The 14,063-nt window shown below is 46.0% G+C and overlaps 1 protein-coding gene across 2 annotated transcripts in view; it reads left to right on the top strand.

Moving 5' to 3' along the window:
• The window catches only part of ARNT (aryl hydrocarbon receptor nuclear translocator), a 117,722-nt gene that overhangs the window by 91,670 nt on the left and 11,989 nt on the right, over positions 1-14,063 (top strand). For both annotated transcript variants that reach the window (XM_077464239.1, XM_077464238.1), the window contains 4 exons: positions 2,005-2,156; positions 2,699-2,809; positions 4,765-4,840; positions 12,643-12,766. In XM_077464239.1, coding sequence (XP_077320365.1) covers positions 2,005-2,156; positions 2,699-2,809; positions 4,765-4,840; positions 12,643-12,766 — 463 coding nt within the window. The remainder of the gene's footprint in view (positions 1-2,004; positions 2,157-2,698; positions 2,810-4,764; positions 4,841-12,642; positions 12,767-14,063) is intronic.

Below are 14,063 nucleotides of genomic sequence, written 5' to 3'. Positions count from 1 at the left end.
CTGAAAAATGGGCACAGTGAGGCTGCAAAATGGGCATAGTAAGGCTGAAAATGAGCACAGAGAGGCTGCAGATGGGCACAGTGAGGCTGCAGATGGTCATTGTTTACTCAGTGCTGCATTTCCCACCCTAGGCTTATACTCGAGTCAATACGTTTTCCCAGTTTTTTGAAAATGATATGCCTCTGCCTATACTCGAGTATATACGGTGTGTTTGTGTGTGTGTGTATATATGTATGGATATACTATATAATACACACACACACACACACATACACATATATACACGCAAGCCATCATTCCGCCACATTCCTTTTTATCTGTAGCCTGGTGATGCCAAGACATTCTGCATGTTGTCCATTAGACGGACTACCTGGTGCAAAAAATAAATCCCAGAAGTGAAGTTTCCTGCAACCACCAATCAGATTCAGACCGTAGTTGGGCGTTTGAGGGTGATTGATGCGTGAAGCAGAGACATAGATGGCACAGGCTGGAGGAATTGCATTTCTACTGACCCTCTATGGAGCTTTGTATGCTGTAGTATTAAACACTTATAAGTTTTGTAGACCAATACATTCCCATGAACCAAGGAAACATTCCACAATACATGTTTTAGTCTCTTTATACTGTATATTGCCGAAAGTATTTGTATGCCTGCCTTTACACACACATGAACTACTGCTGAAGTGAAGACTTACAATATAGACCGATCAGCCATAACTTTACGATGGTAGTACGTTCTTGACGTTCCCAAAGCAATTTAAGGAAAGCTGTACTGAGGGATCTGGCTCCATGTAAGTCCTTGGGCATATACACGATATTGCCAAAAGTATTGGGACGCCTGCCTTTACGCACATGAACTTTAATGGCATCCCAGTCTTAAACTGTAGGGTTCAGTATTGAGTTGGCCCACCCTTTGCAGCTATAACAGCTTCAACTCTTCTGGGAAGGCTGTCCACAAGGTTTAGGAGTGTGTCTATGGGAATGTTTGACCATTCTTCCAGAAGCGCATTTGTGAGGTCAGTCACTGATGTTGGAGAGAAGGCATGGATCGTAGCTTCCGCTCTAATTCATCCCAAAGGTGTTCTATCGGGTTGAGCTCAGGACTCTGTGCAGGCCAGTCAAGTTCCTCCACCCCAAACTCGCTCATCCATGTCTTAATGGACCTTGCTTTGTCCACTGGTCCAAATCATTTGGTGGAGGGGGGATTATGGTGTGAGGTGGTTTTTCAGAAGTTGGGCCTGGCACCTTGGTTCCAGTGAAGGGAATGCTTAAGTCTTAGGTCCACATCAGTGCCTGACCTCACAAATGGAAGAATGATCAAACATTCCCATAGACACACTCCTAAACCTTGTGGACAGCCTTCCCAGAAGAGTTGAAGGCTGTCCACAAGGTTTAGGAGTGTGTCTATGGGAATGTTTGACCATTCTTCCATTTGTGAGGTCAGGCACTGATGTGGACCTTGCTTTGTGCTCTGGTGCGCAGTCATGTTGGAACAGGAAGGGGCCATCCCCAAACTGTTCCCACAAAGTTCAGAGCATGACATTGTCCAAAATGTCTTGGTATACTGACACCTAAGGCTTAAGCGTTCCCTTAAACCCTACGGACTAAGACTGAAATGCCATTAAAGTTTATGTGCGTGTAAAGGCAGGTGTCCCAATACTTCTGGCAATATAGTGTATGTGCCCAAGGACTTACATGAAGCCAGATCCCTCAGTACAGCTTTCCCTAAATTCCTTTGGGAACTTCAGGAACTGACTACCATCATAAAGTTGTGGCTGATCGGTGTATATTGTAAGTCTTCACTTCAGCAGTAGAAATTGGTAGGCGAAAAGAAAAATGAAGGCTATAATATCACTTCAAAGTAAAATTGGTCAACTATCCATTTGAAATGCTGTTGCTGTGCCAAATATGCTGGGTAGAATTAGTAGTTCACTGATTGTCTTTTTATCTGTTGTTTTAATATTGTTTTTTTGTGCTAGTTTCCTATTTTTTTTCTCTTTCAAGGTGGTGAAATTAAAAGGCCAGGTGCTGTCTGTTATGTTTCGGTTTCGGTCCAAAAACCGTGATTGGTTGCTGATGAGAACCAGCTCCTTCACCTTTCAGAACCCGTACTCTGATGAAATAGAATATATCATCTGCACAAACACCAACGTGAAGTACGTAGATTTACTTTTCTGACGACCTGGGGCCTTCCTGCAGTCAGGAGAGATCCCTGCAGCCACATTGCTTGTGTGGATGTGGGAATCTGAGTTTTTTGTTCAACCCACTAGTTGAATTAAAGAAGAAAAAAAAAAACTCAACATGCATACCCAGCTTTAACTGTTGCAGACCAGGGCATCCTCCCACCATCTCTACGTCATATATCCTCCATCAATGCTTCTTCCTCCTCACTACAGCTACTTAAATGCTCTGCTGCTCACTGACGCCCAACAGTACACAACCTCCTCCTGCACAGGCAGGCTGTTATGTTATCCATACTACAGGGGTGACATTGTTATGACACTTGTGCCATCATGTGTTACAAGTGACTTTTCTCTCTTCTGTGCTATGCCCATACACTACACTGCAGCATAGCTACAGCATTGGCAATAAAAATTGTTTCACATTTTATATAATACTCTACAATTGCATTCTTTTATGATGGCAGATGCCTCACTTGCTAAAAAAATTCCTTACATGTCTTTGTCCTTTTTCCTAGGAATACCAGTCAGGAAACACGTTCTGCTCTCTCCAGCACTATGCCAAGGCCTCCACTAAGTCAGACTATCTCCCACCCTCTGGAAATGGGCCCGGGGCAGCTTGCCACCAGGTTAGAAAGAAGGATTATAATGTCATAACGGGGAGTGGGTGTCACATGCAGCTACCAGAATTATAAAAAGAATTTTGGTGTACATAATCTTTTCAGAGGCGCAGTTAAGTCCAGTTACAGGCCCAGTTAATAAAACTTACTCTAACAAAAGCGTGCTTTTTTGCTGCCACCTAGTGTTACGTTTTAGCTGTGCTGTGATCTTGTTATCTTGCGTTAGCCTGGAATGTAGTTTACATTCTTCTGTCATTCTGGCACTCTTCCAGTGGCTGCCCGTGCACGATCCAACCCTTTCCCCCATCAATGCGACCGCCCCCTTTCAAGACACCGGATACATGGATTCCTATGGCGGGGGTGGTACTTTTGAAGCACCTGATAGGCTTCAAAATAGGGTGGGCTCAGGGCGCAGAGAGTATGCCCTGATCCCATCAATTGTGTGACGATAGGGAATTCATTTTCACTATTTTCACACTAACCTTCCTCCCCAGGCGGCAGACCTGTTTCCTGGTTGGCTAAAGCACCAGCTACCCTATTGGATGCCTGCCACTTAGGAAGAGAAGCGGAGGAGACGCGATGGAGGAGCTGCTGCGCTAAGTCCCCTCTGCCACATGAGCACAGGGTTCGGTGCTGCCAGAGCCGCGGGGTGTGTGTGTGTGTGTGTGTGTGTTCGTGTGCACGCTACCAGAGGTGCCTGGGGGTGGGTTCGGTGCTTCCAGAGCCATGCACGGGGGGGTGGGTGGTGGCGGGGGGGGGGCTGGATGCTGCCAGAGCCGCAAGTGGGGGTGGGGGTTCAGTGGGCACAAGTGGCTGCGTATGATGGGCACAGTGGCTGCAGTTGATGGGCACAGTGGTTTCAATTGATGGGCACAATGGCTGCAGTTGATGGGCACAGTGAGGCTGCAATTGATTGGGGGGGGATTCAGTATTTTTCAGTTTGTTTGTTTGTATTTTTCAGTTTTTTTGCGCCCCTCCAAAAATTTTGAGCACCAGCCACTACTGCACTCTTCACGATCTGTCTGGTGCCCTGACATACCAAAAACACTGGGGTTGATTTACTAAAGCTGGAGAGTGCAAAATCTGGTGTAGTTCTGCATAGAAACCAATCAGCTTCCATTTTTTTTTTTTTTTTTTTTCTTTTTTTTTTTTGTCAAAGCTTAATTGAACAGTCTGAAGTTAGACGCTGATTGGCTACTATTCACAGCTGCACCAGATTTTGCACATTCCTGCTTTAGCAAATCAACCCCAGTGTGTTCAGCTTCATCAGTAACTCACTGTCTGCAGAAATAGGAACTCTGTTATTACATTGTCCGGATCTTGAAGCTCTCAAATTGCATGTGAAGCTGTTACATAGAAAGGAGAAATGTGTATGGGTCAAGGAGGTAAATACATCTGTCATAGTAGTAATTATTAGTCCCCACCAGAAATGACTTAAAGTAGAACTCCAGTTAATTGGCTGTTGTGTTCTCACAGGGGAATGGCTCCCATCGCCAGAACACTCCAATCAGCGCATTCCACCATTGGCTGAGAGCACTGATTGGGAGTCGGTCGGCTGCTGGTTTTCCAGCATGCTCATCCAACATACACGGGGCGAATGCTGGCTGTTTTTTTTTTTTTTTTAACTGGCAAATGTCTCCCAACATTCGGCCCGTGTGTACCCGGCTTTATCCCCCATTTTTGTCTTTTCCTCGGTTTCATCCCATTCGTTCTCCACTTTCTACAAAGCCTGTCAGTTAAACAGGAAAACAACCTCATACTAGTTTTCTTTTCATTGTGGTTCTTCCATCATTGACCAATGTTATAAAAATATAGAGCTTTTCAATTGGGCCCTTCTTATTGAATTGTCTTATTGGACATTTTAATGTCATTTAATGTTATTCACGTTGTATGAGCTTCAGACAGTGGTTACACACTATGTAAATATCCGAAGATTTATTATGTAGTAATTATTCTTTGCACAGACAACAGCCTCCGCCGCAAGCAGACATGGATGTTGTAAGCAGCAGGGATAATCTGGGCACATACAACCATACACAGGTGAGCCATTCTTCATATCATCAATCCTACTGACAGCCTAATTACAATGTGTCGTGTTGCTGGTTTGTTAAGATATGCTGTATATATTTTATTATGTTTACATTGAGGTGATTTCATCTTTACTATCAGACAGGAAATAATAAATACCTTAAAAAGGAGCTCCAGGCAAAATTAAAATCAGTGCATTAACTGCCAACACAGCAAGTGTTTCTGAGACTTCAGAACGATTGCTTTAAAGCAGGGGTCTCAAACTGGTGGCCCTCCAGCTGTTGCGGAACTACAAGTCCCATCATGCCTCTGCCTGTGGGAGTCATGCTTGTAACTGTCAGCCTTGCAATGCCTCATGGGACTTGTAGTTTCGCAACAGCTGGGGGGCCACCAGTTTGAGACCCCTACTTCCTACTTTTAAAGGCAATGTGTGTGTGTGGGAATAATCGCTGCAGTGTTTATTTAAGTAATTAAGTAATTTGTTGGGACTTTTTGTTGTATTCAATACAGTGATTTAGAGGCTAGCAGGAAACACGAAGTCTCAGTGCTTCTCTATGCAGTTAAGGCAGATCATGGTTTCTGTGAGGGTCTGGCAGTACATTGCTTGCTGAAAACATCACAGCACCCTGCCTCAGTACTTCTCTTGAGAGTCCTCAGCCCTGATACAGTGGGGTGGCTCTTGGGAGGAGTTAGGTAAATATTAAAATGCCTTGATGGGTGGATGCTAGGCTAGAGGAGTGGGTGTTCCTAGACAGGCTGTATTTCCATGCAGACCTCCCTAGGTAATACCCGCATGTGATGCCGAGCTTCCCTAGGTAATACCCACATGCGATTACGAGCCTTTCTATGTAATACCCACATGTGATGCCAAGTCTTTCTATGTAATACCCACATGTGATGCCGAGCCTTTCTATTTAATACCCACATGTGATGACGAGCCTTTCTATGTAATACCCTCATGTGATGGCAAGCCTTTCTATGTAATACCCACATGTGATGGCAAGCCTTTCTATGTAATACCCACATGCGATTACGAGCCTTTCTATGTAATACCCACATGTGATGCTGAGCTTCCCTAGGTAATACCCACATGTGATGACAAGCCTTTCTATGTAATACCCGCATGTGATGCCAAGCCTTTATGTGTAATACCCACATGTGATGCCAAGCCTTTCTATTTAATACCCACATGTGATGACAAGCCTTTCTATTTAATACCCCCATGTGATGACGAGCCTTTCTATGTAATACCCACATGTGATGCCAAGCCTTTCTATGTAATACTCACATGTGATGCAGAGCCTTTCTATTCAATACCCACATGTGATGACAAGCCTTTCTATGTAATACCCACATGTGATGCAAAGCTTCCCTAGGTAATACCCACATGTGATGCCGAGTCTCCTTAGTTAATACTTACAACATGTGATGCCAAGCCTCCCTAGGTAATATGTAAGTAGTACTACTAAGCAGAAAGTAGATCCTGTATATGTAATAGACAACAGGTTTTGTTTAAACCGTTACCTCCTGCTGTCCCGCTCACAGTGGATATACTGCAAGCGGGAGCACTGCCAGGCACTGCGACGTACCCATACGTCATGGTTTGGCAGTGCACATGCGCACACCCCCTGCTGACCTGTGCTGTGATTGGACACCGAACGAGTTTGTAAGCAGATTTCCCAAGTGTTCTTCCAGGACAGCCCTTGAGAGATGGAGCTCCTCCCATCGACCCAGGAAACACATTGCCACAGTTCAAAAGGCGGTCCCTCAGGTCCCTGGTCAGTCATTTGTGTTTCCTCCGTCGGAGGAACATGTTGCCAGGAACCTGAAGGCCCCTCTCAGGGGCTGCCTGAGAACCTGTAGCCATGAGGGACCGGGTCCTATTCCTTGGCTGCAGTTTTGGGTCCATACCTTTTTTAAACGGCTCGGGTACCGTCCAGCTGATTCGGAGCAGACCCGTTACCCTCCTCCTTCCAGTGCCGAGGTGGCCAGGGGCAGAATGGCGCTGGTTTCCCCCAGGAGCGGTGAGTGGAACCTCCATCTCAGCTCCTTGTTGCGGTGGGGTCGGAGACGCCGAGCGTCACTTCCGGCGGAACCGCGTCATCACTGCGTGCCGAGACTTCCGGTTCCGGGTCTCTAAAGGTACAAGGAGGAGAGGGAGAGCCAGCGCTGTGCCTGTGAAGCCCGACCAGCGTCCAGCAATACCGGACTAGCGGCGGGATCGGGAGCATCAGAGGGGGACCATGGAGGCTATTCCCCAGGATACTCCGGCGGAGACAGGCACCAGCCAATCCCAGGTAGGCTGCTGGGCATGCTATTACTCTGGTGGAGTGGTGGTGTTTGTAGGCTGGGTCCTGTAGTGCCCCACGGTGGCGGTTTACTCACAGTGAGATTGTTTGCACTTGGTGATTGAAGGAGGGACATGGGGCTGACGCTAAGAAATCCTTTGTCTTCTTATTTCAGGCTAAAGATATCCCAAGGGAAGACAAGACAGGCCGCAAAAAGTGTCCTAATTGTGGGAATAGGTTGTCCTCTGGCTCTAACAAAGCCCTATGCAAGCAATGCATTGCAAGCTTGCTTAAATCTGAGGCAGATTCCCCTTTAGCAAAGTTTTTGGGCTCCTTTAAAGAGGAAATGGCGTCGACCTTTAAGTCCCTCCGGGAGTTAATCACTGACGTAGGATCAGCTGCAGCTGCCTCCACGAGTAAAGCAACTATAATCTCTTCCTCACCATGCCTTACAACACCCAGCTCAGGGGAGCCCCGTATGATCAGGGAGCCTAGCCCCACGTTGATTAGCCCCGATTCCTCTGACACTGACTCGGGTCAGGAAGAGGATCAAGTAACATCCAAAGCCTCAAAGTATAGATTGTCTCTTGAGGAAGTAGATGAGCTAATGGGGGCTATCTATGATACGCTGGAAATTGAGGAGGAAGAAACTCAGTTATCTAGACATGATCAAATGTATGAGGCTCTGGGGAAAAAGAAAGCAAGGGTTTTTCCTATACATAAGGTGCTTTCTGACCTTGTCCTTAAGGAGTGGTCTGAACCAGATAAAAAGGTTTTCTTTCCTAAATCCCTTAAGAGAAGGTTCCCTTTTGATGAGAGCCCAGAGGCGGTCTGGAATAAAAATCCTAAACTAGACGCCCCTTTGTCCAAAATCTCAAAACAAGCTGATCTGGCTTTTGAAGATATGGGTCACCTGAAAGATCCAATGGACAGGAGAACTGACATTGTCTTAAAGAGGGCCTGGGATGCCTCTATGGCAGGCTTAAAACCAGCTCTAGCCACTTCTTGTGTAGCTAGAAACCTGGAGTTCTGGTTGTCGCAACTTCAAGAACATTTAAAAGCAGGCACTCCTAGGGGGGAGCTTCTGAAATCCTTCCCTATGCTTTTTAAGGCCACCAGTTTCATCTCTGACGCCTCCACGGACTCCGTAAAATTTGCGGCTAAGTCAGCAGCACTTTCAGTGGCAGCAAGGAGGTCAGTATGGATGAAAACCTGGGGGGGAGACACGGCGTCTAAGACCCGCCTGTGCAGCGTCCCTTTTACAGGAGACTTAGTCTTCGGGCCTGAATTAGACTCCGCCTTAGAAAGGACGGCGGATAAAAAGAAAACCTTTCCCGCAAAAAAGAAAAATTTTCAAAGAAAAATTTTTCGTCCCTTTAAAGAACCCTCTAAACCAGAGAAGAGTTCAATCCCCAAAAAACATTGGTCGGGGCATAAAGGGAAAGGAAAAGGGGGCATACTGTTTAGCCGCCCCAATCAGGATCCCAAACCCCAGTGATGCCAGGGTCCCTGTGGGAGGAAGATTAAGCCAATTCCTTCCACAATGGGAAGAGACAACTTCAAACGAATTTGTCTTAAACATAATAAAAAGGGGTCATGCGCTGGAGTTTCACAGCCGCCCTCCTTCAAAGTTTGTAGTGACAAAACTTCCAAGTCACTCAGAAAAGGCCAGGGCCTTACCCTTACTGATAGGGGAGATGGTGGATCAAGAAGTATTGACACCGGTCCCTATACAGGAACAAGGAGACGGTTTTTACTCTCACATTTTTGTAGTAAAAAAGCCGTCAGGAAGATTCAGATTAATTATGAATCTCCGACCATTGAATCGCTCCATCCGTTACAAGAGATTTCGGATGGAGTCCATTTACTCCATAAAGAATCTCCTGCAGAAAGAGATGTTTATGGCTACCCTGGATTTAAGGGATGCTTATCTGCATATTCCAATAAAGGAGGAATGCCAGAAATTCCTTCGAATGGCAGTACAGATAGACACAAGGGTTTACCACTTTCAGTGCCGAGCGCTTCCCTTCGGTCTGTCATCCTCCCCAAGAATCTTTACCAAAGTTCTCGGAGAGGCTTTAGTTCCACTGAGGCTTCAGTCAGTCTCAATTATTCCCTACCTAGACGATCTACTCCTAACAGCACGCTCGGAGAGTCGTCTTTCTCAGGATCTGGAGTTGACTCAACTCAGCCTGAGTCGGTTAGGGTGGATTGTCAGCCAGGAGAAATCCAAGACAACCCCAACACAGGAGATCCTGTATCTGGGTTACTGGATCAAGTCAGTAGATCAAAAAATTATACTGCCGGAAGAAAAGATTTTGAATCTGTGGCAGAGAATATCTTTTCTTCAATGCAGCCCCAAATGTACAGTGAGGGAAGTAATGTCGGTCTTAGGTCTTATGACAGCAGCCATTCCAGCCGTACAATGGGCCAGGTTCCACCAAAGAGACCTTCAGGGGTTTCTGCTAGAACAATTAAGGGGCAGAGATTTGGAGGAGGAAGTTTTGATCCCCTCAAGGATAAAACGCTCCCTCTGGTGGTGGAAGGACAGGGAGAACCTGAACAAAGGGGTTCATTGGGTCCTTCCTATCACTTCAACACTGACAACAGATGCGAGCAGTTGGGGCTGGGGAGCCCACCTCGGCTCAAGCTGGGTCCAGGACAAGTGGACCCCGGAAGAGAAATGTTTCTCTTCCAACTGGAAAGAGCTAACAGCAATCCTGAGAGCGGTCTTAGCCTTTCACCCCACAATACAGGGTCACCATCTACAAGTCCGTTCAGACAATATGACGGCTGTAGCATACATAAACAAACAGGGAGGTACCAAAAGTCCTCGTTTGATGGTAGTAGCCAGACGCATTTTCCAGTGGGCAGAAGCCAATCTGGAATCCATTTCTGCAGTCCACCTGAAAGGGGAGCTGAACAACACGGCGGACTTCTTGAGTCGACAAAAGATTTCGAACCAAGAATGGTCCTTACACCCAGAGGCATTCAATCTCATAACAAATCACTGGGGAAAACCAGAGGTAGACCTTTTTGCGAACAAAAACAATGCAAAGGTTCCAAATTTTTTCTCGCTAAACCCAGGAGATCGGCCCCTGGCTGTAGATGCCTTGCAAGCTCCATGGTCTTTCAGTCTGGCGTATGCTTTTCCCCCTCTTCATCTCATTCCGAGGGTCCTAGCAAGATTCCTCAAGGAAAAAACCTGTTTGATTCTAGTAGCACCGTTTTGGCCCAGGAGACCATGGTTCACAACGTTGCTACAATTGACAGATTGTCCACCTCTAAGGCTTCCCTACAGACAGGACCTCCTGTCGCAGGGACCTCTTTACCATCCACAGGTCGCCACACTGAAGCTTTCGGCGTGGTTACTGAGGAGGAAATCTTAAAGAGTAAGGGCCTGACAGATGAGGTAATTGCGACCCTACTACAGAGTCGCAAACCAGTCACGAGGGCTATTTACAAAAAAGTCTGGCAAAAATTTAATAGCTGGTTGAATAGCCGTGACATAAACACGGCTAATATTCTACAGTTTTTACAGGAAGGTGTAAACAAGGGTTTAACCCTAAGTACCATTAAGGTACAGATAGCTGCCTTAAGTGTGTACCTAGATGAACGTTTACAGGAAAATCCTTTTGTCGCTAGATTCTGTAAGGCAGTCGCTAGACGCAAGCCAGTCAGAGTCACCAAAGTCCCATCCTGGGATTTAGCAGTTGTACTAAAAGCTTTCTTGGGGTCACCCTTTGAGCCTATCTCGGAGGCCTCCTTAAGGCTTGTTACATTTAAGACAGTACTCCTGGTGGCAATCACTTCAGCCCGTAGGGTCAGTGAAATCCAAGCCCTTTCCATCAGGGAACCTTTTCTACAGATCCTAGAAGACAGAGTCATTCTAAAGACAGACCCTGGGTTCTTACCAAAGGTAGCATCTAGCTTCCATAGGTCCCAAGATATTGTCCTTCCCTCATTTTGTCAAAATGCAGCAAATGAGAAAGAGGAACGTTTTCATTTATTGGATGTGAGGAGGTGTATTCTAGAATACCTTAAAGTAACAAATCCATTCAGAATTTCAGACTCCCTTTTTGTCCTTTTCTCCGGACAGCGTAGGGGACAGAAAGCTTCAAAAGTAACCATAGCTAGATGGATTAGGCTAGCTATAGCAGAGGGGTATAAGGCCTTGAATAGAGATCCTCCTGAGGGTGTTAAAGCTCACTCCACAAGAGCGTTGTCTGCATCCTGGGCAGAAAGAGCTGGTGCCACCCCGGAGCAGGTATGTAAAGCAGCCACATGGTCAAGCTTTTCCACCTTTACAAGGCATTACCGACTGGACTTAATGTCTAGTCAGGATCAGGCCTTTGGGAGGAAAGTCCTCCAGGCCGTGGTCCCCCCCTAATCTGGTAAGTACTTGGGGATCCTCTCAAGGGCTGTCCTGGAAGAACACTTGGGAAAACTGGAGTTAGTACTTACCGGTAACTCCTTTTCCGGTGGTCTTCCAGGACAGCACGATCCCACCCTTTATTTGATTATAATGATGTACTAATGTTATTACCTGTTATGGTTTATATGTTTTTCAGTTCCATCCTTCGGTTCTTGGTGAATGACTGACCAGGGACCTGAGGGACCGCCTTTTGAACTGTGGCAATGTGTTTCCTGGGTCGATGGGAGGAGCTCCATCTCTCAAGGGCTGTCCTGGAAGACCACCGGAAAAGGAGTTACCGGTAAGTACTAACTCCAGTTTTCAGCCACACCAGAGTTCTGCATTGACAAACACACAGAACTGTGCACAGATAGCAATCTGAACAGACAGATCTGTTAGTAAAAACAGTACACATTATAAATATATATATATATATAAGTTTGTATGTAAGTTATAGTGTCTACAAACTATGGTTATATACTGAATAGTGGAATTTACACAGGTATGACGTTATACTGGTAATGGTGGTGATCAGCGACGTATAGTGGGACTGTGATCGTTTGGCGTGCAATCTGGCACTAACAGACACTGACACTATCGTTAATACTGTACACTGTCACTGTACTGATGAAACTCACTGAGTAGGGGTTTACATCTAGGGGCAATCAAGGGGTTAACCGTGTACCTAAGATGTGTAATGTGTGCTGCTTTTACTTGGAGATCTGGTTGTTTTTGTTTTCCCTGCAAAGAAACAGCCAGATCGCTGCTCTGTGTACAGAGTCCTGTGAGTTTGTACACAAGGACTCTGTGCTGTGATTGGACACAACCCATAAGCAGGTCTCAGCCATAAATCATTGACTGACACCTGCTGACAAATCTTGCTGTTTCCAACCACAGCGTGGGTCAGCAGGGGGCACCCCAAACCCAGTAGCAAGCACGTTTATTTACATTGCTGAGTCTGCAGCTGCTGCTCAGTCGTGGTAAATCTACTGTAACCGAGCGGCATGTAGTTAATACTTCCACCACAGGTAAAGGTGGTATGTAATTATGTTTGTGACTTAGCTTCCTGGAACCTCCTGTTTCATTCCATCTCTCTTCTTTTTTGCAAACAGGTTCCAGTTCAGCCAGTGGGGTCAGCAGTTTCTGACCACAGCAAAGCCCTGGAAAAATCAGATTCCCTCTATGGCCAGGAGAGAGATCCCAGGTTTGCTGAAATCTACGGTGGCATCAACACAGGTGGGGCACAGAGCAGTATATGTTTTTTATTATTACTTTTTATAGCAATATTACTGTATGTACACTTCATGTAAGTGCTCAATTTACCATCACCCCTAGTAATAAATCTATAAAAATTAAACCAGTTAACGGCAGACATTCTCGGTACAAAATGCTTTTTCGGATATCTTGGTTAAAACCTATAGTGGACCTTCACACAAAAAATTAGGTGTGGACCATTGCAACTCTGCACAAACTTCTAAAGTGGTATAATGGTATTGTGTGCTATGGGCACATACACACTGCCCAATTGGAGTGTTGCTGCATGCAAAGGCGGGGTTTAGCTATCTAGCCGCTGTTATTCAGCCGTCTGAAGATAGCTTAACCCCTTCCTGACCAGCCGCTGCAGTTGTACTGCGGCAGGTTGGCTCCCCTGGGCGAATCATAGTTTCATAGTTTCATAGTTAGTTAGGTTGAATAAAGACACCAGTCCATCCAGTTCAACCTGAGTGAGTGTCTACAATGGTCCCTTTCCCTGTACATTGCTACACCCACATTGGTCCCTATCCTCAAGGAGTCCACAATCCAAGGTCCGCATTCATATACTAGGGCCAATTTTGGACAGAAGCCAATTAACCTACCTGCATGTCTTTGGATTGTGGGAGGAAACCGGAGTACCCGGAGGAAACCCACGCAGGCAGAGGGAGAACATGCAAACTCCAGGCAGGTAGTGTCATGGTTGGGATTTGAACCAGTGACCTTCTTACTGCTAGGTGAGAGTGCTAACCACTACACCACTGTGCCGTAACTGTACTTCGGTTCACCTCTTGATTACTAGGGGGTGCATGCGCACCGCTGGAGGAGTGCGCCTGCGGCACGATGCCGATGCGCATGTGCCGGGCACCCACTATCGCTCCACACAGAGACAGAAGGGAAATCTGTCAGTGTAAACAGAAAGATCTCTGTGCTGTCGGGGTGAAGAGAGCAATCTGTTGTTCATACTAAGTATGAACAACGATCACTCTCCTCACCCAGTCAGTCCCCTCCACTCACAGTTAGAATCGCTCCCTAGGGAACACAGTTAAACCCTTGATCACCCACTAGTGTTAACCCCTTCCCAGACAGTGACATTTACACAGTAATCGGTGCATTTTTATAGCACTGATCGCTGTATAAATGGCAATGGTCCCAAAAATATGTCAAAAGTGTCCTATATGTCTGCCATAATGTCACAGTGTATGTAAAAATCTCTGATCAGCGCCATTAATAGTAAAAAAAAAAAAATAGTAATAAAAATGCCATAAATCTTTTCCCTATT

Source organism: Lithobates pipiens, unplaced genomic scaffold (assembly GCF_037356315.1).
Source record: "Lithobates pipiens isolate NorthernLeopardFrog02 unplaced genomic scaffold, aLitPip1_a1.2 Scaffold_30, whole genome shotgun sequence".
NCBI lineage: Eukaryota > Metazoa > Chordata > Amphibia > Anura > Ranidae > Lithobates > Lithobates pipiens.
The sequence above is the reverse complement of the archived record's forward strand: the minus strand, read 5'-3'. Positions and strand labels throughout refer to the sequence as shown.